Source organism: Entamoeba dispar, genomic scaffold (genome assembly GCF_000209125.1).
Source record: "Entamoeba dispar SAW760 scf_1105229458263 genomic scaffold, whole genome shotgun sequence".
NCBI classification, from domain to species: Eukaryota; Evosea; order Mastigamoebida; family Endamoebidae; genus Entamoeba; species Entamoeba dispar.
Genome location: NW_001853105.1, coordinates 2,171 through 28,204, shown reverse-complemented (window position 1 = coordinate 28,204; position 26,034 = coordinate 2,171). Strand labels below are relative to the sequence as shown.

Sequence of the window (26,034 nt, the reverse complement as noted above, 5' to 3'; positions counted from 1 at the left end):
TATATTTGTTTTTGTATTTTTGTTATTTATTTTATTTCTTATTTTTGTGTTTATTTTATTCTTATTTATCATATTTATTATTTATATTATGTTATATTTGATTTTATTAATTATATTAATTAGTATTTTATTAATATAAATATTATGTTTATTATTTTCTTATTTATTTATTTTTATTATTTATTTTATCTTTTCTTATTATTCTTTTATTATTTTATGTTTATTATATTTTATTTTTTTATTTCTTTTTCTATCTATTTTTCTATTATTTTTATTTATTATATATATTTCTTTTATTCTTATTCTGTTATTATTTATATTTTTTTATTTATTTTATTCATTCATTTGTTTAATAAAAAATATATTCATTTTTATTATTTGTTTATTATTATTATTAATTATTTTTATTTATTTATTAATTTGATTATTATATTTGTATTATATCATTTTTATATTTATTATTATTTATATTTTGTATTATTATTTATTTATTATTATCATTTTATTTTTATTTATCATTTTATATTATATTATTCAATATTTCATGATTTTAATATTTATTATGAAATCATTTATTAATCATTTCATTTTATAATGATATATTAATTAAATTATTTTGTTATATCACATTGATTATTTAATATTTAATGATAGAAATTAATGATATAAGATTAATATAATAGATATAAATAAAATGATGATATTGAAACAATCATTTAAAATCAAAAATAAATAATAAGAAATAAGAATATAATATAAATAATAAAGAATAAAGAAAAGAAGATAATAAAAGAAATAAATAATAAATATAAATCAAATGATAATAATAATAAACAAATGATAAATAAATAATAATAATCAAAAATATAATAACATTAAAAATTAAAATTAAATCAAATCAAAATAATCAAAACAAGAAATGAAAATAAGAATAAAATGAAAATAAATAAAATAGAAAAATAAGAAATAAAGAAATAATAAGAATAAAGAAGAATAATAAGAAAGAAAAGAAATATAAATAAACATAATAATAAATTAAAATAAAATAAGAAATGAAAACACAATAATAATAAATAATAAAAATATGAAAGAATAAAGATAATAATAATATAAAATGATGATATTAAAGAAATTATTAAAATATAAAATAAAGATAAAAGAAAACAATAAAATATAAAATAAATTCATTTTAATCTAAATCATTTAAATAATTAAATAATAAAATTATTTTATAATATTGAAATATTTCATAAATATAATAAAAATGAACAAATAAAAGAATAGAGAAAAATAAATAAAAGAATGATAAATAATAAAATAAAATAATCAATATATTAAAAAGAAAAAGATAATAAATAATATATATAAATAAAAATTATAAAAATAAAAAAGAATAAAATAAATTGCATAAATAAAATAATGATAAATAATTTGCATCAATAAATTAAACGCTTTTTTATTTCATATTTCTAATTTCTATAATAAAAAATGCATCATTTATTTCATCATTCTTTTCATCTTTTATTTTCTCTTTTTGAATTATTCATTTTTATCTTCTTTCATTTTATATCTCAACTTTCTACTTTTATTCTTTTCATCTTCTTCTACTTCCTAATTTCACTTTTTTCTTTCATATCATTCTTTCTCTTCCTTTTTCTCTTATTTGCTTTTTTTAGTTGCCATTAGAAATATAATTAATAATAATGAAGATGATATTATTAATTAAATATATTTCTTTATTATGAATATAAATATATAATAATAAATACAATGTTAATATAAATGAAATATATATCATTTATTATTTAATCAAATAGAAAATGATGACATATTAATTAATCAATGAAGATAATATTAAAGAAAGAAAATAAAGAATATAAAAGAAAATGATAAAAATAAATAAGAGAAAATAAATAAAATAAAATAAAAAGTAGATAATTAAGTATTAATAGAAATATCTTCTATTGTTCCTTGCTCAGGGGAGACTACTAATCCCATCCCTTCGCTTAAAAGTATTTGTTCTTCAACTTTTGGCTTATTCTTTGTTTTTAGTTGTTGAACGGTGAGAATTTTCTTTTCTCATTTTTGATGTGGAATAGAGTATTTTAAACATCCCTTATTTAAATATTCATTATTTAATTTCTTTTTAATTTCGATGCGTTTAAATTTCTTCTTTATTTTCTTATTTTAAGGAGAATATATAATTACGACTGTATTGCTTTGGGCTAATATTCTTTTAGCCTCAACCACTTGACCCTTTTCCTTTGATAATCTTTCTTATATTATCAATTATACTTGTATTCTAACAAGTAATAATAACATCTTTATAAATACCCATTCGTTTATTATCAATGATATTCTGTCATTGTACATAATAAACACTGCTATTCTTGCAGTAGCGGGTAAGATGTTTTTCTAACCAAACGCTACGTCATAACCAGTCCATAACTGGTAGGAATCGAAGGACGGAAATATTTTAGGGTTCTGTGTGGTGTCTCTGACGTGCTACCTTCGAATCATAAATAAATAAAATAAAATAATAATATAAATAAAAATAAATTATTATTTTATTTTTATTATTTATTATATTATATTATTATATTTAACTATTTCATTATTAATTTCATTATAATTTATTATTATTATTTAAATTATTTCATTATATTATTTAATTTTATTATTATTTCTTTATATTCTATATCTTTCATTCATATCACATTACTATATCATTAGTTATATGATAATGATATCTGTGTCATTTCTAACTTCTGTTTGATGAAAATTCTAAATAAACCAATATCAGAGACAATCAACCATTTATTTTGACTCAGACATTTTACTTAATTTTTTCATTGATAATTATAAAAAACTATTTGTTATTAACTTCAACATTAAAATATTCCAATTTTAATAAAACTATCATGTTAGTTAAATAATTAATATAACCACTATTCCAATAAGGGAGAGAATAGGGAATGGTGCACTATCTATGCTATCTTTTGAATCATCTTCTGAATGAGTTTTAGAATTTCCATCTGAATGAGCACTAGAACTATCTTCTGAGTGTCCCTTTGATCCATCTTCAGAGTGGTTCATCGACTTTTCATCGGATTGACTCTTAGAATCATCTTCTTTATTCTTAGATTCTTCTGAATTACTGTTTGAAGTATCCTCTGATTGACCATTATTATTTGAACTACTTTCTTTATTATTAGATCCTTCTGAATAGTCATTTGATTTTTCATCAGAACGATCATCAGAACTATTTTCTTGATTCGTAGTCTTATTTCCGCATTTATATGTAGTTCCATTTTCACATACCCCACATTTCTATAATTCTACACTGTAAACTTTTCCTTTTTCATCACACTTACTATTAGAATAAGTGTTTCCATACATCGTTTCATTTTCTACCTTGTACATACAATAAGCTTCATCATTTTCATTACATTTACCACATGTGCCTATTACATAAGTCAGATACATATTATTTTTGTGTGTACACATATCGTCATCAATACCATCAGTAAGATATCCAACATAATCTGGTATTTCTTTAATTTCAATAGTACATATATCTCTGTTAAAACAAAACTTTTTAAACTCTTCACTATTAATATCAACTGTATTCTCTTCTTTATCTCCAGTACATGTTGATGATTTAGTATAATGTGAAATTGTAATATTATTACCATTATGAATATAATAATCTGAAGTTACTGATCCTGTATAGTAACATTTGCCAAAGTCAATAGTTTTAAATACGATATCATTTCCTTCAGTACTTTTTATTATAGTAATGACTATTGATTCAGACATTACAATACCAAATAAAAAACAAATAAACAATATACTCATTGATTGTATTTCTCGTTTATTTGTTTCATTTAAATATTATTAATCTTTCTTCGTACTTTCTCTTTTTTTATTTTTTGTATATTAAATTCTTCATGAGTTCTATGTATTTTATTACATTTTTGGTAATTAAAAAAACTAAATTTAAAAAGACTATTTTAATTGTTTAATATCAATAAAAATATTCATCCAAATTCTAATATTTTTAATTTCTTTTCACTCAAATCTGACATTCTTGACACTTATTTATTCTTCTATCTACTTCTATTAATTTCTTCTTTTATTCGTTTCATTCTTAAAATCTTTTCTTGAATGAGAACCATCTAACATAGTTCTTAAGCTACTAATAACTTTGAATGAAGAAATAAATTATGATATTTTCATTTAATTTAAGTAGTACTGTTTTATTTTATAGAAATATATGGTACTGTGAAAAATAATCAAATTATCTACTCTATTTGTTTTGAGTTATTTTAAATAGGTAAATTATCATAATGAGAAGATGTTAATAAAACCATTATTTTAATCAGTTTCATTTTCTACAAATTAATGTTTTAAACTTTATAACACGAATGAATAAATTTTTCATTTTCACTATATCTTATTATGTTGTTATTTTAATAAATTATTTGAAATAAAGATTTATTATTTATGTATTTATTACTCTTTTTGGTAGTTATACTTGAGAATATTTTCAGTTATTATAATGAAAAATAATGAAAATATAATAAAAAAGAATAAAAACATTTCAATTAACATAACCAATAGAATGAATGATTATAAATTAATAAATTATATTTTGATTTTATTGTCTTTATTATACTAGCGTATTAATATATTAATACCATTTAATATATAACCAAGTATAACTTCTCATTCTTGACACCTTTTTTGATACATTTATATTTTTATTTTCTTCTTCATTTTCTTTTTGGCTTGCTATTTTTATTTATTGGTTATTTGTTCTTCAACAAGATATTATAATATTATCTATATATTTAAAATATGAAATTAAACATTTATTCTTATTATATTAACACATTATCATTCTATCATTCTATTAGATTATTTATTTTCTTCTCTTCTTATTATAATTTCTCTTGTTTTTCTTCTTTTATTTCATTTTAAACGTTATAATATTCATTAATTAACGAATTACTATTACTCACTATCACATCTTGTTATCATCATATTAGTCATATTTTCTATTTCATTTCTTCTTGTTTGTTATTATTATTTCTTTTGTTTTTGAAATAGCTTCATCATTCTTTTCAAATTATTGTATTTGTTATTCTATCTTTTTATCCATTTGTCATATTGTACTTTGTTGTGGTGATTAGATTGTAAGAGTAGATGGAATGATAATTAGTGATGATTTTATTAGAAATGATGGAAATAACAAATTACAATCTCAAATATTACTCAGAAGAGTGTTGAAATGATAAAAAACAAAACTTTATCATTTATAAAGAAAAATAACTGACAAAGTCATGACGAATGATAAAAAGATATAAAGAGTAAACCATGATTGATTAATGAATGAAAACGTTGTATTAATGTGATGACAAAACAGTTATTTAACATCTTTGAAGTAAGAAATTCTTCAACATAAATTTGTTATATGAAATAGAAGATGTTCTATCATAAGTTAAATAGTTATAAAGATACAAAAAGAAGAAATAATAATTCAGATGTGTTGTTAGAAAATTAGTTTATTTTTCATAGTACGAATGAACAGAATAAATCAAGAAATAATGCTAAGTATGAGTTAATAAGAATGAATGTCATTCACACATAAATACTGTTGAAATAAATGATATTTTATTGTTAAGGATTCAATAAATTATCAAAACATATGATAAATACTAACTAGAACAGAAATGAAAGACAAACAAATAAGCTACAAATAATGAGAAGATAAATTATATTTATTAATAAATAATTGGTTTGTCTTTTATTTTCTCATATCGCTTTTCTTTCATTTTCATATTTCTTCATATTTTTATTCTTCTTCTTAACATGCTCTAACTATTAACGTACAACATTACTGTTAATAAAATGCACATTCTTATTCAATTTAACAACGCACAAACAACGTTGGGTATATTAATCGAACATTTGTTGATTTGATGAGATTGTATCTCATCACCGATTTTATCACGCTTGTAACATCTTGTGTTCTCATCAATCTGGTATATTCTTTATGTCTTATTTTATTCTTCACTCACTGTCACTGTCCATTTTATCAATGATTTCTTTACATAAATGAAATACTACCTAATTTTCTTTATAACTTATGATCATAACATTGCAATTATACGAATAAAAAAGAAAGAAGATGAGAGAATTAGATATAACCAATAGCAATCACTGGTCTTGTTAGTTATGTTTTCAACAATCTTATCAAGGTAGAATATAAAAGAAGTGGTAATAAGGATGTTAATAACTCAAATGATGGTGATGTTTTAAGAAAAGACAATTTTTTCTTCTTCTTTTTCTATTTTTATCATTTATTATTAAGTTCTCATTTTAAGTTCGTCTTTAAATTAATAATAGAACATCTATTTTTATAATTTAACTTAAAGAGAAACATGAAATAAATTATTTGACAAATTTGTTTTATTTGAATTCTATTTTACTCTTCAATAAATTTTAAATGGCATTTTCATTTTTTATTTACCATCTTATTATAGTTTAAATTATTATAAATAATAATTAGTATTTTGTTAAATAATAAATGTTATTCCATTCTGTCATTTTAAGTCAACACACTGATAAACTAATAAGAAAGAGAAACGAAATGAGATAGAAAAAATGACAAGAAGAAAAATGTTACAAGAATATAAGAAACAAAATAAATAAAAAGAAGTTAATTAAGAGTGTATTAATTTTATTTTCCATTGTTCTTTGTTCACTACTGACTAACCACGTCTCTCTGTTTTATGAATGCCTACTCATCCACTACTCACCTATCATTTAGCTTTTTGTCTTGTTGAGGTGTGTAATTCTCTAATCCTCATTCCTTCATTTGGATTGAACTAAAGTTTTTTCAAATTTCTAAAATAAGATGATTCATTTAACCTAACTAATCTCATCTTTGCTTTAATTTTAATGAGTGTGAAAGCTTGTCGTTGTTTGTAATATTATTTTATGATGAACATGTCAATATATTATGTTTATGGTTCATCTCCTCAACTACTCACCAAACTATCTTTCTTGATAATACCTATTTAACTCAAAACTATCATTAACAAATGTATTTGAACATTGCTAAATAATACTACATTAATAATCACTCATAATAAAATATAATAAATAACAATTAATCACTTTTGAATGGAGTATTATCTCATCAAAAATAACACTATAGTTAGATGATAAATGTTGATTCAAAGTTTTGATTTATTTTAATGTTTAAGTGGTGTTTCTTACGTTTAACCTTCTAGTCATAAGTAGAATAGGAAATAAGACATAAAACAAAAAAGAATAAGATAAATTTACATACCATAGATATGAAGTTAATGAAAGAGAAATGTTAGTTTGAATTGGCTCTATTTTATTTCAATTTTTTCACTAAGTTATTCCATTTTCTATTATTTTGTTATTAAAATCACTTATTATCATGTTGATGCTTGTTAGAAATGAACTCTATTGTAGTAGAGCATATTGAATTCACTGAAGTAATCACTTCTTAATATGAAGAAAATCCAATTGTGGATATTTCTATTAATTGACATTTTTTTAAATAACTTATTGTCATGATGGTTATTCAAAAAACTTCAAATCCTCTTAATAATAAACTAATGATTATAAACAATAAATCCAATCAAAAAATAATAAGCAATAAAAGATAAATAAACAAAAAGAAAATAAAAGAAAGGAACAAACATTCGTATTAAAAATGCTAATAAAAAAGAAATAAAATGAACAATGAGAGAAAGTACTAATAAACAAAATAATGATAAAGATAATTTGAATGAAATATCTGAAGTCAATGAACTGTATCAGTGATAACAGTGATAAAGTGGTTGAATTAAAATGTTTTAATTTATTAAAGAAAGATAATAGTAAAAATGAAAAAAGGGAACTTATTCAATGCAAACAACAAAATAAAAATAAAGTGGTTGGTGATACGTTTTTAATTTATTCAATAAAAATAAATAAAATAATCAAAAAGAATGTTTTCGAATTATAAATAAAAGTTACAGTTTAATGAACTTAAAAATAAATAAGAGATGAAACCTAGAATGGTAACAATGATAATTGATATTGAATATGATGAAATGAATGTGTATTTGTATGATGGAAATGAATATGAAAGAATTGATAGAATGAAATATTTAAAAGAAGAAGAAAAGAAAATAATTGAAGAAATCATTTCCAATGATAAGAAGAATGTGAAAATTAGAAAAGAAAATATTAAAGGAGTAGAAATGATGATTAAACCAGAAAGTAAATTATCAATAATATTCAATAATATTAAGAAAGAAGTAGAAAAGAAAGGAGAAAATGAAAGAACAATCATTTTTATTCCTAATGGAACAAGTCAAGGAAATGAAAGAAGAATAGAAAATTCAACAAAACTGGGAAGATTAAATAATGTACAAATCATACGGAAATATCATATAATTGAAAGAATACTTTCAGAAGCATATAACATAGAAACACCAATTCTTATCATAGAAAATACAGAAATAACATATGGAAATATTAAAAAAGAAAAAGATAAGATAAAAATAAGAATAATAAATAATATAAGAACAAACAATAGAATAGAAGAAAATAAAGAAATCAATAAAATAATAACAGAAGAAAAAGAAGAGAAAGGAATAATAATAAATAATAAAATAAAACAAGAAAAAGAAAACAAAATAAACACAAAAAGATGGAGATATGAAGAAATCAACAAAGAAACATATATTAAAACAATAATAGAAATGATAGAAAAAGAAGAAGAATATTCAGAATATTCATCAGAAAGAGAAATGATAATAAATATCAAAAGAATACTATACAATAATAAAATCAATAAAAGAATAATTGGAAAAAGAAGAATAGGACATAATGAAATAATGATAACATCAAAGTATTTTAATGATATTAAAGATTTTATTAATTTAGAAATAGGTGTTAAAAGATTTCAAGGAAATATGGAACGATTTCATTTTAATCCAATTCCATTAAATGAATATTCAAGAAGATTCTTTCCTAATATTGAAACATTTTATATCTATTGTTATAATGATGAAATATTTGATGACGGAAGAATAACTAAAGAAATAATATGGTATAAAGTTAATTATTCAACATATTTAAAAGAAAAAGAAGCAGGAAATATCTGTAAAAATATAGAATATACAAAAGAAGATAGATATAAATATGGAAATACAATACCACCAGAAATTAAATCACTTGAACAAAATTGTTTTTATAATTGTAAAAATTTAACATCAATCACTATACCATCAACAATTACTTCATTGGGAAATAAATGTTTTGAAGAATGTAATTATTTGAATTTGATTACTATTCCAACATCAGTGAGTAAAATTGGGAAAGAGTGTTTTAATAATTGTGGTTCATTAAAAATAATTAATATACCATCATCAGTCAGAGAATTATGTGAAAATTGTTTTAATAGATGTTCATTATTAAGATCAATTAATATACCTACATCAGTTAGTGAGTTAGGAAATAATTGTTTTAGAGGATGTGCATCATTAAGAAACATTACTATACCAATATCAATTACTAAAATAGGAAGAGAATGTTTTAGTTGGTGTGGGTCATTACAATCTATTACTATTCCATCATCAATTAGTGAATTAGGTTATGAATGTTTTCATAGAATGACTTCATTAACTAAAATAGCCCTTCCTGAAACAATAATGAAACTGGGAGAGAGGTGTTTTATTGGGTGTACTTCATTAAGTGAAATTAATATTCAAAAATCAATTACTGAAATAGGAAATGAATGTTTTGGAGATTGCTCTTCATTAACAGAAGTAGATATCCCAACAACAATTAGTAAATTAGGAAATAAATGTTTTTTAGGATGTTCTTCATTAACTAAAATAAATATACCAACATCTGTTACTGAAATAAGAGATGAGTGTTTTAAAAACTGTGTTTCATTAACTCATATAAATATTCCAACATCTATTAAATCAATTAAGAATAATATTTTTGATGGTTGTACTTCTTTAACCAATGTCAATACTCAACTAATACCACTATCTGTCAATAATTATTTAGATGAAAACAAACAATTAACCAGTGTTATTATTCCAACAACTGTTAGTAGATTAGAAGAAAATCACTTTTCAGAATATTTATTATTAAAAGAAATTACTCTACCATCAACAATTACATCAATAGGAAACAGTTGTTTCAGTGGATGTACTTCATTAACTAATATTAATTTACCATCATCATTAAGTGAATTAGGAGATTATTGTTTTAATAATTGTTGTTCATTAGAATCAATCATTATACCATCAACAATTACATCAATAGGATATGAATGTTTTAGTAATTGTATGTCATTGGTTAATATCAATATTCCAACAACAATCAAAGAAATAGGAGATTGGTGTTTTTGGATATGTTCATCATTAACATCAATCACTATTCCTCAATCAATTATTAGATTAGGAGATTGGTGTTTAGGTTTATGTTCTTCATTAACATCAATTGTAATACCAATAACAATTAAAGAAATAGGAAATAGTTGTTTTCATAAATGTTTATCTCTAAAATCAATTAATATCCCATCAACAACCAGTAAAATAGGAAGTAATTGTTTCTTTGAATGTAGTTCATTAATAGAAATTAATATAGGGACTATACAGTTCATTAGTGAAGATAGGATCTTTATCAATGAACCAGTATTAGTTAGTATTGAAATACCAGAAAATTTAAAACTAATCAATAAAATGAATTTTATAAAACAAGATATTAATGAATTTATCATTCCACCATCAATTACTGAATTAGGAGATAATTGTTTTTTGAACTGTAAAACATTAACATCTATTAACATACCATTATCAGTTAGTAAAATAGGAGATAATTGTTTTTATGAATGTACTTCATTAACATCAATCACATTACCAACTACGGTTAGTAAAATTGGAGATAATTGGTTTAAAGATTGTTCTTCATTAAGGTCTATCAATGTCCCATATACAGTTAGTGAAATAGGTAATTATTGTTTCACTGGATGTACTTCATTAACATCAATTACTATACGAACACTAATTAGTAAAATAGGAAGTTATTGTTTCTATGAATGTTCATCACTAAAATCAATTAATATACCAACAACAATTAGTGTTTTAAATGTGTATTGTTTTTATGGTTGTTCTTCATTAACTAATATTAATATACCGAAATCAATTAGTAAAATAGGAGATTGGTGTTTTAGTGGATGTACGTCATTAACTAATATTGATATACCAACATCAACCACATCATTTGGGAAATCGTGTTTCTTTAATTGTGGTTGTGAATTCGAATTAAAACGAAATATACAAATACCAAGAAACTGTTTTGAGAAAGAAGATTGATAATAGAATAATAGAATTGAAAGAAATGATAATAACAAATGAAATAATATACTAATTGCAACAAGTTTATTCTAATTTATACTTTATAACCATTTTATTTTTATTGAGATATATGAAAAATAATAATAATAATAATAAAAGAGAATTATTATTAATAAATGACATTGAAATTGAAGAATGAATGAATTTTTTACTTCAATCATTAATTATCAAATATAATAATTTTTATTTTAATCACCAAATAATAAATGATAATTAAAATGTTTATTATTATTATTATCAATTTAATCATTTAGAATTAAAGTTCAAATCAAAAAAGAGAGTATACTGTTAATAATTAATAAAAAACTCGTTATTAAATAATATGATTCACTATTAAATAATAAACAATAAATAACATATAAATTATCAACAATAGAAGAGAATAATATGGATATAAAAATAATATAATAAATAAAATGTTTATCAAATAATTATTAATTATCTTATTATTTCATTTTCATTTGTTTAATACTACTGTATTTCTCTAATTACTTCATTTTCATATTATTTAATTATTAACTATTTTCATTCTTTATTTATCATTCTTTAATTTTTATATTCATTTATTCTTTTACAATCTTTTTATATTTCATTTACTATTAGTTTATCGTGTTATGTTTTAAATATTTATTCCAACTGATTTTATTATTGTCTTGTGTTTCATTATCCATTAATATTATTCAAAATTATGAAGAAGTATTATTTAATACTTAATTATTCAAATATACAATAGTAAGTTATTTTGAATATAAAAGATTTTATAATATTATAATATTATCATTTCAAATATCATTATTATAATTAACATTAGTGTTTATTTGAATTTAGTACTGTCCTATTATTATTATTAAATTCTATTAGAGTGTAAGTATTAATGTTTAAATTACTTAACCAAGAATACTGAAAATAATATTAATCCAAATAAATTAAAATTAATGTTAGTACTGCTATCATAATTATTTCTTTATTCTTTTATTCAGTTTTGAATATTTTTTATTAGAAATGGATCAATACAATAAATTATCATTTCTTTCTATGGCATAATATTAATACCTAGTATTAACTAATTGTAAAAATATAATATCTATAACATACTAATATATATCATGCAAAATAAAAGTTATTATAATCAAAATTAGAGATATTTAAGAAAGAACAAAAAAACGAATAGATTCAAAAATGAAAAATTATAACGAAAATGAATGTTAAATGATATATTTTGATAATTTAATTAAAAGAATGTTATTGTTAATTAAATTTTATATGTTTATATTCAAGTATAACTGACAACATAATAAATTTTCATTAACATAAACTTAAAAATAATCCAATGAAATAAATAATTAAAAGATAATTAACAAGTAAACCTAATATAAAGTTAAACATGTGACATTGTTTTTGAGAATAAACAATCTTAAATAATAGTGATAACAAAAAATAAATACTCATTATTATCATTAAATTGAAGTAATAGAAATAAAAAGTAGTTAAAACAGAACATTTAATATTATAGTGAATTTGTACCATTAAACTAAAATAATTAACAATTGTTGTTTAATTTAAAAAAAAAATAAATCCTGGTTATAGGTACTATGAATTTCATGAATAAAACATTAAATAGGTTGTGTTTTTATTAACTATTTATGACACTATTGAAAATCTATTATTATTTTATAAAATGAATCTTTTTTAATTCTTGGGTTATATATTAGTAAATTTATAGATAATATTGTTATTATTTAGACAGTATAAATTCTCTCTTATCTAATTAATATAAACTTTTATTCAAATTCTTTATATCTAATTTATAAATATTATACATAATTTTCATGTTAACACATTACAACATTTTTATTATAACCATTCTAATGAAATAAGAGATTAAAAAATACTCTTAAAAAAACTCTCAATTAAAGAAAGTAAAATTAGAAAAAAATTGCAAGAATAAAAAGAGCAGAAACAATTACAATTGAAACTGCTTCACATTGATACATAATTCCATTTTCACAAACATCACAATTCCATGATTTAGTATGAGAAATTCTTTCATCTTTTTTCATATTATTATTAGGATATGTATCAAAATACATAACATTATCTTCTTCTTCATATTTGCAATAATATCCTTTAATAGTATCACATTTATATTTTTTGTTAGTGACATAAATTCTAGTAGTATTATCTCTATGTGAACAAGTTGAATCATCTGAAAACAAACTGTAGAACCCATTATGTCTTGGAGCTCTTTTAATTTCAAGACTACATTGTTCATTATCTCCAGAACTAGAACAAAGAAATTTCTTTATTTTTCGATCATTAAGATCAGCAGTAAAACTAGTACTAAGAAGTCCAGAACAATCACCTGTACTTAAATATGTCTTACAAGTTACAGAATTACCTTCATGAGTAAGATAAAAAGAATTTATAGAAGAAGTACGATAACACTTTTCAAATTCAAGTTTAATGAATTTAACAGCATTTCTATCATCATCTTCAATAAGTGTTACAACCAAATCTTTTGAGAAAACAAATGAAATAAATAAGAGTGATAAAATTCCTTTCATTGAATGATAAAAAGTAGTTTGGTAGTGTTTAAATAATGAGACTATTAGAAAATTATTATCAAAGGTTTTAATAGTCTATGTAGTACTAAATCAGGAATTTTTTAAACTTCCAACAAAATCTTTGAACAGTCAAACTAAAACCAACATTAAAATTATTTTCCTACTTTTCACTACCTCCTCAAAGAAAAAAATTAGTCAATTTATTTTTTCTTTTATTTTTGATTCTTATTATTTCTTCTATTATTTCTATCTTACTATAAATTTATCTAATTTATGGTTTTATTTGGACTGTTCTCTCTACGTTTTTTGTGTCTTTCTCCCTCTTTTCTCTTATTTTTATAGTTTGTTCTACATTTTTTGACTGTACTATGATTGTAATATAAATTTCATTATTCAATGTCAGTTTTTCAAAGTTTTTGTTCTTTGTTTTCACTTTCTTTCTTCTTTTTATTTTATGAATTTTTTAGTTTTCTTTTAGAATGAATTTTCTTTATAAAATATTTTATAAAATATTTTAAATAACTGTTTTTTATTCTATTCTATTATTCTTTTGTTTCTATTTTATTGTTGTTTTATTTTGTTTTTATTGCTCTTCTGTTGTCATTCTATAAATTTATGATTTTTCTATTATTGTCTCTTTCTTCTTTTCAACTAACTTTTATTAATTTTTTATTGAAAATCTTATTTTCTCTCCATTATATCAAATGTTCATCTACTCTTTTAAAAATTGGTGGACATCACTATTTCATGTACATTTCTTCATGTATATTATTTATGAGAATGTTCTATTTCTGTTTTTTTACTACTATATTTTTATTTGAAAATGAAAGAAATAATGATGAATTTAACAGATACTCAATAGAGAAATTATATTCATTGTGGATAAATTGTTAATTCATTGAAATATTTAAATAAATCTATAAATAAATCGTTTTTAATTTTGTGAAGTAAATTAATACAGAGGTAGAAGATAAAAACACAAACAAATAATAGAGAGTATTATAAAATAATATAACAAAACCAATAAATATCAAGAATAAAAAAGCAGAAATAATACAATTTATATTTACTATGTCTGATTTATTCATTGAGTATCAATGATTAAAATAAAATGATTTCTAACTTCTATATTATTATTTACAATCTAACATATGAAATAAATTTTATTTAAACAATAATAAGAATGAAACAGTACGTTTAATGAAGAACAAGTGATAATCAAACAATGAACTAAATAAATACGACAAATTTGAATAAAAAGCAAATAACAATAATTAAGTTATTTTTGTTAATGATCTATTTATATCAAATGTTAAAAAGAAAGGAAAAAAATAAAAGAGGAACAGAAGATGAACAAAGAAAGAGAAGAGAGTGTATTGAGTCGTGTGAATTTAAATAGAAAAGACTAGATAAATAAGTAATAATACTATACACCAAGAAAGAAAGAGTGAAGAGCAAATGATGAGGATAAAAGTCAGACAAATGGAAATGGTTGAATAAAAAACATTTTGTAGAAAAGAAAAAGAAATCAGAAGAGGTGATGTCTTGAAGAAGAAACAAACAACAAAAGACCAGAGGTATAGGCAATGGCAAATGTTTGTTATTTAGTTGAAGAAATTGATCCAATGATGAACAGTGGTAATAAAATAGTTTGTGATATATCAGAAATGGTAGAGAAGAAGAAACACCACCACCAATCATAGTACACCAAAACAAAGTACGTAAATGAAATGAATTTTTATTAATTAAGTTTTATTTAACTCAAAAATACAAATAAAAGTAATTCATGCAAGAAAAGCCAATGGAAGAAATTAAGAGAATGAAAGAAATAATAGACCAAATTAGTTTTACTTTATCACAAATAGAGATGAACAACAAAAAAAGACTAGAAATTCAATTTGATGAAACAAACATTATTCAACGAAGAATTGGAATGAATCAGCAACTTGAAACAATGATAAACAACACACCAAATATCACAAAATTAAAAGAACTTTCAAACGAATTGAATAACAAACATAAACAACTCAATGACAGTATTAAAGGTATCGAAAAAAACATTGAAATAACAAGAGAAATAATAGAAAAAGAAATCAAGTTATTAGATAATAAATGTAAAGGGATTTGTGATAAAAGAATTAAAGAAGAAGAGGCACATTACATTTTACATCAATGGAATAAAGGAAGAGAGATGGAGATAATATATGACAGTGACATCAATGGATGTTCAGTTGAGATATTAAAAAGAACACTACTGTGCAAAGGAAATCTGCTTATTTTATTTGAAGGAAATGAAGGAAATGTTTTTGGTATTTCACTAGAAGTAACAAAAAAGGATTATTCAGGTATTATTATGGATAAATCAATGACATTTTACGGATTTAAAAACAAACTAAATCTTTCATCTAAGTTATGGAGAAATGAAGAAACAAAAGAAATACCTAAATTGTTTATTCATTCAAATCAAAATTATATTCTTCGATTTGGTGGATGGAATGAAAATATCAAAATTGGACGTTTAAATAAGATGGAAAGTGTAGAAGATTTAGGAGGATTCATAAGCATTCCAAAACAACAATTTATTGGAACAAGAAATGAGAAATTTGTTGTTGAACGAATAATGATATTAAAGTGTTAAGTATAATGAAAATTGTAAGTAAAATAGAAAATAGAAATATTCTGAACACTGCTAAAATAAAATATAATGAGAAATATAAACAATAATTCATATTGTTATGTTCTTCTTTATTTTCATTTTAGAGAATAAAATGTTGGTTTAACAATATTGTAATAAGCATAAAACCTACTTTAAAAAATACCATTTAATTCTAAACAAATCAATACTTGTTTACTACTAGTTCTGACATTTGTGTTGTATTTTGATATATTCATAAATCACTATTCTTATAATAATATATCGATTATTATGAATTACAACATTTGATAATGAAAACCAATTATCAATAGATGAGATATAGATGGTGTTAATCTACATGTAAAGTTCTACTATTTTATTTGTGAAGAAGAGTTGAGTCATTTCTATAGAATACATTTGAATTGATAATGTAATAAAAACAAGATATTCCAAATAAAAATGAAATAATAATTCAAATAATGAACTTAAAGAATTGATTTTCATATGAAATTTTACTCAATCAGCTTGTAATTATCTAGAAATATAAATCATGGTTATTCATATAACAAATACAACTGAAAGTACTTATTATCTTACTTGCTGTAATACTTTAGAAATAACTCTTTCAATCTCATATTCATTTATTTATTCATATTGATCAAAGTTGTATTATAAGAAAGAAATCAATCAGATAATTCATACATAATAAAACCAAGTTAAAGAATATATCATTGTAATAGCATATAATAATTGTGTCAGTAATACGTTTGTAATAATACTTTGAATTGAATCATTTTATTAAATTACCAGAGTGTAAATAATCATTATGTCATTCAAACTCTTAACACATCTTTATCTTTTAATATAATACAACGACGAATGAAAGTATGTAAGTAATTATTATTCGTATCAATGCATATAACCAAATAAGTAGTATAAACAGTGTTTTTTGGTTGTTTAAAATTTATCGAAAAATGGAGAGCAATAGTGCTACCATCTTAACAAAAAAGAGTTTTACATTATCATAACTATGTTCTAATATTTGTATTAATTAAAAAAAAAATAAAATACAATTTAATTCAATAAATTATTGTAACTATTTTTAGTTATTTCTCATTTGAAATGGGTTTGTAGTAGAAGGTTTTTCATTTTGCTGATATTAACAAGTTAATTTACTTTTTAAATCTTCATCCTAACATTCAGACTGTTTTTTCATTAAAGGGATTAGTGAAAAATTGGTTGATCTGATTTTAATGAAAATGAAATGAGTGAGTAGTTCAATTAAAAGTATAAGTAAATTAACGAAATATATTATAAAAACACTAACAAAATTAATTCGTTGTTAAAAGAAAATAATTATCTAAAAATTGAATACAATGGATGTATTCGATTTTCTAAAATTCCAATGATTGTGTAATGAAGTGTAATATAAATGAAATAAGTTTAGGTATCAAATAAACAAATAGAACTCAGCCAATAAATACTCTGTTAATAAATATAACTTATTAAATATTTTTATTATGACTAAAAAGGTTTTAAAATCGTTGAAATGCTTATTCTCAATTATAGTTCTAAATTATTTACATAAATTTAATTAGTATATTTAATTAATTTTAAACTATAAACTTGAGAAGTACCTTATTAAAGGAAAAAACGGATTTTAATTCTGTGAAATTTTTTTTTACATTTTGTAGAAAATGAAGCTTCCATATGATTGTTGTAAAATTAGTTTATTTCCTTTAATTTTGGTTTCTATTTTTGTTATATGAATGGATTTTTAATAAATATTAGAAGAATTAATCGGTTGAATATGTCATATTTGTGGACGAAGTTGTGGAAACAAAAATTAAATAAGTTTGCATAATCATTTGAAAAGAATTAATATCAATAAAAGAAGTCAGTAATAGTTTGGGTTAAGGAAAAGATACTTTAAAATGAGATTAAGAATTATCAAAAGGATAGAATGAAATAAATTAAATATAAAACCGAATAAACAAATTCTACAAAAATAAGTAACTTCAAATTAAAAAAGAAAGTTCTATTTTATGGGGAGTGAGTAAGATATACTATTTTTGAACAAACGGAGTTTTTGAAGAATCAGAATCTCAAATTTTTTGGAATTAATCTAAAAGTAATGTTAATGTTAATTACTTGTCTACTCTTATTAATTAGTAATGGAATTGCACAACAAGTCACTGAAGATGAGTTTAATCAAGTCTCTATTTGTGGAGATGGTATTTGGGATTCATTTACTGAAGAATGTGATAATGTAGAAGGATGTGGGAATAATTGTTTATGTGAAAAAGGATATAAACCTGATAAGAAAGGAAATTGTATTATGTCATGTATGTATGGAGATGGTTGTTTGAATGGATGTTATAAACCAGATATGTGTAGTTTATGTAATACAACTAGATATACAAAAGATTGTACTGGATGTCAACCAGGGTATATGTGGTTTGGAGAAGGAAATTGTTTACCCTATGATGTTTCTACAGTTCAAACGTGTAGAAATTTTATTAATGACTCTGATAATTTAACTGCTGAACTTGGATTAGAAACAAACCCATTTAGAATTAATTTAAATAAAGTAAAAGTTAGTGGTGAAACTATTATATATAAAGTTGATATTCCAGAATTACCTATTGAAAGAAGAAAGTTACAACTTACTCATTGTTCTAGATATGTTGATCCAATTCGCCCTTATACATATGGAGTATGGATTGAATTAATTCATGATAAAGAAGCAAAGGTAGCCATTGAATTAGATAAGAAATATTATATAGATGATGTAAATCTTGCAGAAACACAACGAAAAAAAATAGGAACAGAACTTGCATTTGTTTTAACACAAAGTTGTCTTGATTCAGTTGATTCAAAAGACGACCCACAGTGTTTGTATAGAAATGGTGGGTTATCTAAATATATTTTATCTCCAAGAATTACTTCTGTAATTTATCCAAAAACACCATATTATTTATTTGTTCATTCAAAATATGCATCAAACACAATTCCTCCTTTTACTCTCTATATTTCTGATATAAATCATGCATGTTCTACTAGTTCTTTTGATTTAGAACTAAATGTAATTAGTGCTAATAATGGATATCAAGGTATTTTTGAATTAGCAAATGCTATGGCATCAAGAAGTATTTGTAATCCAAGTCTAAGTAAAGGATTTTGGTTTAAGATAGAAGGAAGTGAACAAACACTTGATATTTCAACTTGTGATTCTAATGAATTTGATGTTACACTTGATCTTATTGAAGTAAAATTAAGTGATTATGGATTAAATACAAGTTCAACAGATCTTAGTTCAATTGATTGTAATTCAGCACCAGCAAAATGTCTTGCAACAAGGACATCAGGTTGTGGTGAAGATTCTCGTCTTGCTAGATTAATTCAGAGAATAGATAGTAAACATCTTTATTTCCTATTTCTTGAAATAAACGAAGAATATTCTGCTTCAATTAATTTAACAATTAAAACAGTTTGTCCACGTGATTGTGGTAAACGTGGTATTTGTTCAACTAGTTCAGGAAAATGTGAATGTATGACTGGACTTCTTCTTGTTGATGGAATATGTACATTATGTGGGAATGGAATACTTGATGAAAATGAAGATTGTGATCCAACTATTAAAGGAAATAATGACACACAATGTACAGATGTTTGTACATGTACATATGGAACACAACCAGTGGAAATTGATGGTATAGTAAAATGTGCAGTTTCAACTTGTGGAAATGGAAAAATTGATGAATATGAAGAATGTGATGGAGGATATGGATGTGATCATTGTGTTTGTGTAAATGGAACAAAAAAATATGCAAATGCTAGAGCTGGATGTATTCTTGCTACATGTGGAAATAAAAAATGTGATGAAGGAGAAGAATGTGATGGAGGAGAAGGATGTATTGAATGTGAATGTCAACCAGGATGGTATTCTCAAAATAATGCAGATTGTAGTAGTAGATCACAAGGAATGATCAATTTTATTTATTGGGGAATTGGAAGTATAGTTTATGCTCTTTACTATATCTTTTCTTTAATATTCTTCTTATTATTATACGTTAGATTAACTAAAAAAATCAAACAAGAAATTGATGAAGAAAATATGATTATTTTTGAAAATACAATCATTCCATTTGATAAAACAAATTCTCAATATATTGATTTAAAACAACAAAATCCTTATTTCTCATTCTCTTCTAATATTATTGACTTTGGTGATACAAGACCTGAAATTGATGAACCAATAGATTGTGTTATTAAATTAACAAATAACTGGAAAGATCCAATGCATTTTACATTCCATTCTGGTGATTATACAAAATATGAAATTATGTGTAGACCATTTACAGGAACTATTAAACCAAAAGAGAGTGTTGATTTAACAATTTCATTCATGGCAAAATGTACTACTATATTAAATGAAAAAGTTCCTATTACAATACGTTATGGTCAACTTCAACATGTATTAAAAGATATTAAAAAAGAAAATCCAGACTTAATTGCCTATTCTTCACAATCAAGTCAAAACAGTGAAAGTGAAAGAAGTTCTAAATCTTCAGGAACAAATGGATCAAATTCAACTAATAAAACAAATGAACAAAAATTAACACCTTCAGGAAGTGGAAAATTTGGATCATCTCATGAATCTGATTCAAAGAAAAAGAAAGAAAAATCTAAAGTATCTAAATTCCATGTTTATTTAAATCTTCAAGTTGAATCTGCTCTTTCTACTAAATTGGATTATGAAGAAATTCATTTACAACATCCACCTATTGGTGGTGGTACATTTGGTATTGTTTATCGTGCTGAATGGAGAATGGTTGATGTTGCAGTTAAAGTAATGAAAACTGATTTAGTTGATCTTGGAGAACTTTTACCTAATTTTATGCAAGAAGCAGAAATGATGGAACGTATTCGTTGTCCATATATTGTAAATTTCATTGGAAGTGTAGCAACTGCTGATACATTATGTCTTGTAACAGAATTTTGTCCATTAGGTTCATTAAGAAAATTCATGAAAACAAATTCAATGAGCGAATTATTAAAAATAAGATTCTGTCAAGATATAGCACGTGGTATGGAATATTTACATCAAAATGATATTCTTCATCGTGATTTAAAAACTGATAACGTTTTAGTTTATTCCAAAAACCCATCTGATCCTATTACTGCTAAAGTTACTGATTTTGGTACTTCTCGTTCATTTATTGAATCATCAAATTCAGTTGCTTTACAAAATATTGGTACACCTGTATATATGGCACCAGAAATCACAAGAAAAGATCAAATGACATTAAAATCAGATGTATATTCATTTGCTATTTGTATGTTAGAAATTTGGTTAGGAAGAGATCCTTATGATCCAATGAAATTCCCTGATTCAGAATCAATTTTAAGATTTGTAGGTGCTGGAAAAAGACTTCATGTTAGTGATGATTGTATTCTGAAAAGTGTTATTGAAAAAGCATGGAAACATAAACCATCAGATAGACCTACTTTCAAAGAAATAGGAACAGAATTGGAAGTTATTTATAAAAAGACTTCTGATAAATCAAAATCTGATTCTCACAATAAGAATCATTCAGGATCAACAAAAACTAACACAAAATCTAAAGATATTTCTTCATCAGATCAAAAATCAACAACAAATACAACTAATGGTACTGATGAAAATAATGATACTTCTGTTTCTTCTCAGAGTATAGAAAAAAGTAATTAATTCAATTTTTATTGATTTTTTTAATCCTTCATTTTCATATGTATTTAATTTTATTGGAGTTTTTAATAATTGTTCATTCAAAATGAAGTATTATAAAAGTTATTATGAATAGATATACAAATAATGAAAAAATAATAAAATTAAATATTATAATGAAATAGTTTAAATATTATTACTAAATTATATTGAATTTAATTATGAAATAGTTAATAGCATCAGTAATAAAAACTAATAAATTAAGTATCAGTAGTTCTTGTTTTCTCTACTTCTCTTTACACATTTGAGATTACGTCATTCTCTATTGAATAATTTGTTTATGAGGTACCTCTGTATCTCTATATTCACCTCTATAATGTCAACAGTATTTCATTAAGTCTTTTGTGTTTTTAATTATTATATCTTTTGTCATTATTTTATATGCAATTATTATACTTTGTTCTTTTAGTATTCTTACTGATTCGTTATTGAATAATCAATTTATTGATATTACTGCTGGAATTGTTTTTATTTTAGTTTATTGATTTGTATTATTTTGAAATGGAGAAGTCTATACATTTCAAATTTGTTAGTAAATACTAGAATTATCTTCTTATCACATACTGTTGTCATATCATTTATTACTCACATTTATTTTATTTGATCTTCTATATAAATGTATTGTATTTTATGAAATGTTCGTTCACTTTTATTAGATTTCTTGATCCATACAATGAACACTTCAATAGGTTAAATAGAATAATAAGATAAAACAAAACTAAATAAAAAGATAAAAAAGAAATTAAATATGAACTGCTTATGATTATGTTTTCATCATGTTTTATTTCTATTCATTTATTGTTTTTTTCAATCATTCTCAAATTAAATAATTCATCATTTAAGTTGTATCTGATTTTTATTTTGAATTAAATGAGTATCGAAACTCTTCATTATTTATGTTGTCATTTTATGTTGAGTATATCAATAACACTATGACTATGCCTCATCTCCTTTATCATCAACACCACTTAAAAAATTTATTTTTCTTATAACACACCATGTATTCAACTCAAATATAATAAACAACAACCAATTAGTATTGGGTGGTGCATTACTTCACTAAAGGCATGTCAGGACCTTACAACAACTGATGATTCGAAACATTGACATATTAGGTTTTTGTGTGGTGTATCTGACATGCTATCTTCTAAAAGATAAAAAAAAAAGAATAACAAAAAGAAGAAATAAATGTTATTTTATAATAACATTTTAATTTAAATGTTATTAAAAACATAAAATGAACTTAATAATAAATATGAGATTAAATAAAATAACAAAACTAATGAAATGTGATATATAACAATAAAATAAATAATGTTATTAATAAAGAAGAACTTAAAAATAAACAATGGGAATAACAACATCAATACTAAACAAATCATCAATTAGTAAAACAAAACAAATAATTAAACAACTAGAAGAATGGACAGAAAGAAAAGTGTCTAATATACTGTTTGATTCAGATATTGATGATTGGAACATTGACACATCAGTATTTAATCAAAGAATAAAGAACACATAATAATTATTATTGAGGACACAGATGGAAATAAATTTGGAGATATGTTAATGTGAAAATTGACAAATTTGGTAGTTATATAAAAGATTCAAAATCATTTTTATTTTCATTAAAATCAAAAGGAAGAATACAAGAAATGATGAAATTTGATATTAAAATACCAAAATATGCATTTATTTCATTTAATCAAATGAATTACTATTTATTTGAATTTGGAGGAAATGATATTTGTACTTGCAAAGAAAATTATAAAATACAATCATATTGTAAACAACATTCATTTTCATATAAAGGAATATCAAATGCACTTTGTGGAAAAGAATTCCCAGAATGTTTTACACTACAACAAATCATTGTAATTGAAATGAAATGAAAATATTAAATATTGTTTATTTGAACATAAACCATGTATAAGGATTAAATAAGAAATTAATATTTTATGTTTCTTCATTTTCTTCTTTATTCTTACTTCTTATTTTATTATTATTTTTTCCTTTCTTCTTTTATAAAACATAATAATACAATGAAATCATATAAAATCAATTTTATAACAAGAAATAGATTTAAAAGATATAATCAAAGATATAATTATTATAATCACTTATCAATGAAATAATAATCATGATCAATTTATAAATAACACATTATCAGATAAACATAATTAGTATAAACATAAATACAATAATTGAAGTAGAATGTTTAATCAATATATTATAAGAATAAACAAGATAAATAAAGAAGATATAAATATAAAAGATAATTTTATGAAAAGATGATGATTGAAAAACAAAAAAAATTAGAAAGTAAAACAAGAAATAATGAAGTTAAAGAAATAGAAAAATAATGAAAGAGAAATTAAGATGAAAGAAGAAACAAACAATAAATATAAATAGAAGATGATAAGAAAGAAATAGATAATAATAAATATAATAGAAGAATCATAGAAGAATGAGGAAAGAAGAGTAACAATAAGAGAATTAAAATATCAATAGATGAAATAGAATATTCACTAAAAAGAATGCATGAAAATCACTTGGCGTTGATTGAATACAATGATATTATTTGAATCATCTAACTGAGTAGAGAGATAAACTACTAGAAATATTCTAATCATAGTTAGATTACCCACAAAGGGGAACCAAAATAAGCAAAGAAATAATGCATCTAAATAAAAAACCCCAAAAAGAAAAGGGCAAAATATTTTGCATCAATAAAATAATACTTTTTATTATTTTGCTCCTAAAAAAAATAAAAAATAAAAATGTAAATTAAATATACATTCTATATTCATATATATTTCTTTATATTTTATATCATTTTATGATAAATTGTTCTGAAATATAAATAATTCAGAAATGATATTTGATTCAATGTAATTATACATTTTTATTATTATGTTATTTTTATTTTTATTTTATTATTATGTTATTATTATGTTATTTATGTATTTTATTATTATATTTATTTCTATTATTGTATTATATATATCATCATTTTATCTCTTTATTATTATATTTATCTTATTTTATTAATTTTATATTCTTATTATTTATATTTTATTTTATATATTAATACACTTCTATTTATATATATTTTCTTATATATTAATACATTTCTTTATCTTATTTTCATTTTGATTATATTTTTATATTTTATATCTTCTTTCTATTTATATTTATTATTATTTTATTTATATTATATTGATTTTATTTATCTTTTTTTTATATATTTTATTTATTATTATATCATTTCTTTTCTTTCATTATTTCTTTATTATTTATTATTATTCATTTAATTTTTATATCTTCTATCTATATCATATGAATTTATTATTTATTATTTATTACAATTATATATTATATACTAATCATATAACATTTATAATTGATTATATAATAACACTGATAATAAATAATACATATAAATAAAAATCATAAAAATAAAAATGAATAAAATAATTTGCATAAATAAAATAAAGTTAAATATTTTGTATCAATAAATTAAACGCTTTTTTTATTGTATATTTCTATTTCTATAATAAAAAATACATCCTTATTTCATCATTATTTCATCATTTATTA

The 26,034-nt window shown here is 21.9% G+C and overlaps 6 protein-coding genes across 6 annotated transcripts, besides 64 other annotated features; 3 read left to right on the top strand and 3 right to left on the bottom strand.

The window, feature by feature from the left end:
- Positions 1–2: 2 nt before the first annotated feature.
- Positions 3–85: a microsatellite.
- Positions 67–155: a microsatellite.
- Positions 156–166: 11 nt separating this feature from the next.
- Positions 167–335: a microsatellite.
- Positions 336–360: 25 nt separating this feature from the next.
- Positions 361–522: a microsatellite.
- Positions 523–645: a microsatellite.
- Positions 646–654: 9 nt separating this feature from the next.
- Positions 655–696: a sequence feature (AT_rich).
- A 21-nt stretch (positions 697–717) lies between these two features.
- Positions 718–893: a microsatellite.
- Positions 894–917: 24 nt separating this feature from the next.
- Positions 918–1,085: a microsatellite.
- A 4-nt stretch (positions 1,086–1,089) lies between these two features.
- Positions 1,090–1,183: a microsatellite.
- Positions 1,092–1,238: a microsatellite.
- An 11-nt stretch (positions 1,239–1,249) lies between these two features.
- Positions 1,250–1,416: a microsatellite.
- Positions 1,417–1,508: 92 nt separating this feature from the next.
- Positions 1,509–1,674: a microsatellite.
- A 12-nt stretch (positions 1,675–1,686) lies between these two features.
- Positions 1,687–1,743: a sequence feature (AT_rich).
- A 1-nt stretch (position 1,744) lies between these two features.
- Positions 1,745–1,922: a microsatellite.
- Positions 1,846–1,923: a microsatellite.
- Positions 1,924–2,518: a repeat region.
- Positions 2,519–2,558: a sequence feature (AT_rich).
- Positions 2,559–2,685: a microsatellite.
- A 243-nt stretch (positions 2,686–2,928) lies between these two features.
- Positions 2,929–3,858, bottom strand: EDI_105290 (uncharacterized protein; the record flags this gene model as incomplete). Its single annotated transcript, XM_001734400.1, has 2 exons — positions 2,929–3,330; positions 3,415–3,858. The coding sequence occupies 2 exons, from the start codon at positions 3,856–3,858 to the stop codon at positions 2,929–2,931; spliced, it is 846 nt and encodes a 281-aa protein (XP_001734452.1).
- A 123-nt stretch (positions 3,859–3,981) lies between these two features.
- Positions 3,982–4,041: a sequence feature (AT_rich).
- Positions 4,042–4,467: 426 nt separating this feature from the next.
- Positions 4,468–4,518: a sequence feature (AT_rich).
- A 35-nt stretch (positions 4,519–4,553) lies between these two features.
- Positions 4,554–4,665: a sequence feature (AT_rich).
- Positions 4,666–4,753: 88 nt separating this feature from the next.
- Positions 4,754–4,806: a microsatellite.
- A 24-nt stretch (positions 4,807–4,830) lies between these two features.
- Positions 4,831–4,871: a sequence feature (AT_rich).
- A 2-nt stretch (positions 4,872–4,873) lies between these two features.
- Positions 4,874–4,982: a microsatellite.
- Positions 4,983–5,772: 790 nt separating this feature from the next.
- Positions 5,773–5,799: a sequence feature (AT_rich).
- A 740-nt stretch (positions 5,800–6,539) lies between these two features.
- Positions 6,540–6,594: a sequence feature (AT_rich).
- A 305-nt stretch (positions 6,595–6,899) lies between these two features.
- Positions 6,900–7,159: a repeat region.
- Positions 7,160–7,488: 329 nt separating this feature from the next.
- Positions 7,489–7,596: a repeat region.
- Positions 7,597–7,645: 49 nt separating this feature from the next.
- Positions 7,646–7,826: a microsatellite.
- Positions 7,827–7,990: 164 nt separating this feature from the next.
- Positions 7,991–8,025: a sequence feature (AT_rich).
- Positions 8,026–8,102: 77 nt separating this feature from the next.
- On the top strand, positions 8,103–11,423 carry EDI_105280 (uncharacterized protein; the record flags this gene model as incomplete). The annotated part of the gene is made up of 1 exon (XM_001734399.1): positions 8,103–11,423. The coding sequence occupies one exon, from the start codon at positions 8,103–8,105 to the stop codon at positions 11,421–11,423; it is 3,321 nt and encodes a 1,106-aa protein (XP_001734451.1).
- Positions 8,567–8,731: a microsatellite.
- Positions 8,753–8,934: a microsatellite.
- A 118-nt stretch (positions 11,424–11,541) lies between the features above and the next one.
- Positions 11,542–11,561: a microsatellite.
- A 63-nt stretch (positions 11,562–11,624) lies between these two features.
- Positions 11,625–11,903: a sequence feature (AT_rich).
- Positions 11,904–12,087: a microsatellite.
- A 139-nt stretch (positions 12,088–12,226) lies between these two features.
- Positions 12,227–12,315: a microsatellite.
- Positions 12,316–12,677: 362 nt separating this feature from the next.
- Positions 12,678–12,739: a sequence feature (AT_rich).
- Positions 12,740–13,018: 279 nt separating this feature from the next.
- Positions 13,019–13,041: a sequence feature (AT_rich).
- A 189-nt stretch (positions 13,042–13,230) lies between these two features.
- Positions 13,231–13,293: a sequence feature (AT_rich).
- Positions 13,294–13,390: 97 nt separating this feature from the next.
- On the bottom strand, positions 13,391–14,029 carry EDI_105270 (uncharacterized protein; the record flags this gene model as incomplete). Its single annotated transcript, XM_001734398.1, has 1 exon — positions 13,391–14,029. One exon carries the CDS (start codon positions 14,027–14,029, stop codon positions 13,391–13,393), a length of 639 nt encoding a protein of 212 aa, XP_001734450.1.
- Positions 14,030–14,228: 199 nt separating this feature from the next.
- Positions 14,229–14,387: a microsatellite.
- Positions 14,388–14,441: 54 nt separating this feature from the next.
- Positions 14,442–14,505: a microsatellite.
- A 13-nt stretch (positions 14,506–14,518) lies between these two features.
- Positions 14,519–14,551: a sequence feature (AT_rich).
- Positions 14,552–14,556: 5 nt separating this feature from the next.
- Positions 14,557–14,613: a microsatellite.
- A 317-nt stretch (positions 14,614–14,930) lies between these two features.
- Positions 14,931–14,958: a sequence feature (AT_rich).
- Positions 14,959–15,334: 376 nt separating this feature from the next.
- On the bottom strand, positions 15,335–15,730 carry EDI_105260 (uncharacterized protein; the record flags this gene model as incomplete). Its single annotated transcript, XM_001734397.1, has 1 exon — positions 15,335–15,730. The coding sequence occupies one exon, from the start codon at positions 15,728–15,730 to the stop codon at positions 15,335–15,337; it is 396 nt and encodes a 131-aa protein (XP_001734449.1).
- An 85-nt stretch (positions 15,731–15,815) lies between these two features.
- On the top strand, positions 15,816–16,667 carry EDI_105250 (uncharacterized protein; the record flags this gene model as incomplete). The annotated part of the gene is made up of 1 exon (XM_001734396.1): positions 15,816–16,667. One exon carries the CDS (start codon positions 15,816–15,818, stop codon positions 16,665–16,667), a length of 852 nt encoding a protein of 283 aa, XP_001734448.1.
- Positions 16,668–17,700: 1,033 nt separating this feature from the next.
- Positions 17,701–17,756: a sequence feature (AT_rich).
- A 396-nt stretch (positions 17,757–18,152) lies between these two features.
- Positions 18,153–18,186: a sequence feature (AT_rich).
- A 50-nt stretch (positions 18,187–18,236) lies between these two features.
- Positions 18,237–18,282: a sequence feature (AT_rich).
- A 522-nt stretch (positions 18,283–18,804) lies between these two features.
- EDI_105240 (serine-threonine protein kinase, putative) lies at positions 18,805–22,398 on the top strand (the record flags this gene model as incomplete). The annotated part of the gene is made up of 1 exon (XM_001734395.1): positions 18,805–22,398. The coding sequence occupies one exon, from the start codon at positions 18,805–18,807 to the stop codon at positions 22,396–22,398; it is 3,594 nt and encodes a 1,197-aa protein (XP_001734447.1).
- Positions 22,399–22,486: 88 nt separating this feature from the next.
- Positions 22,487–22,597: a sequence feature (AT_rich).
- A 572-nt stretch (positions 22,598–23,169) lies between these two features.
- Positions 23,170–23,215: a repeat region.
- An 18-nt stretch (positions 23,216–23,233) lies between these two features.
- Positions 23,234–23,452: a repeat region.
- Positions 23,444–23,585: a repeat region.
- Positions 23,586–23,746: a microsatellite.
- Positions 23,660–23,803: a microsatellite.
- Positions 23,804–23,838: 35 nt separating this feature from the next.
- Positions 23,839–24,381: a repeat region.
- Positions 24,382–24,388: 7 nt separating this feature from the next.
- Positions 24,389–24,456: a microsatellite.
- Positions 24,457–24,671: 215 nt separating this feature from the next.
- Positions 24,672–24,847: a microsatellite.
- Positions 24,736–24,883: a microsatellite.
- A 310-nt stretch (positions 24,884–25,193) lies between these two features.
- Positions 25,194–25,283: a sequence feature (AT_rich).
- Positions 25,284–25,337: 54 nt separating this feature from the next.
- Positions 25,338–25,518: a microsatellite.
- Positions 25,519–25,533: 15 nt separating this feature from the next.
- Positions 25,534–25,563: a sequence feature (AT_rich).
- A 12-nt stretch (positions 25,564–25,575) lies between these two features.
- Positions 25,576–25,695: a microsatellite.
- An 11-nt stretch (positions 25,696–25,706) lies between these two features.
- Positions 25,707–25,811: a microsatellite.
- A 2-nt stretch (positions 25,812–25,813) lies between these two features.
- Positions 25,814–25,912: a microsatellite.
- Positions 25,848–25,939: a microsatellite.
- Positions 25,940–26,034: the final 95 nt, after the last annotated feature.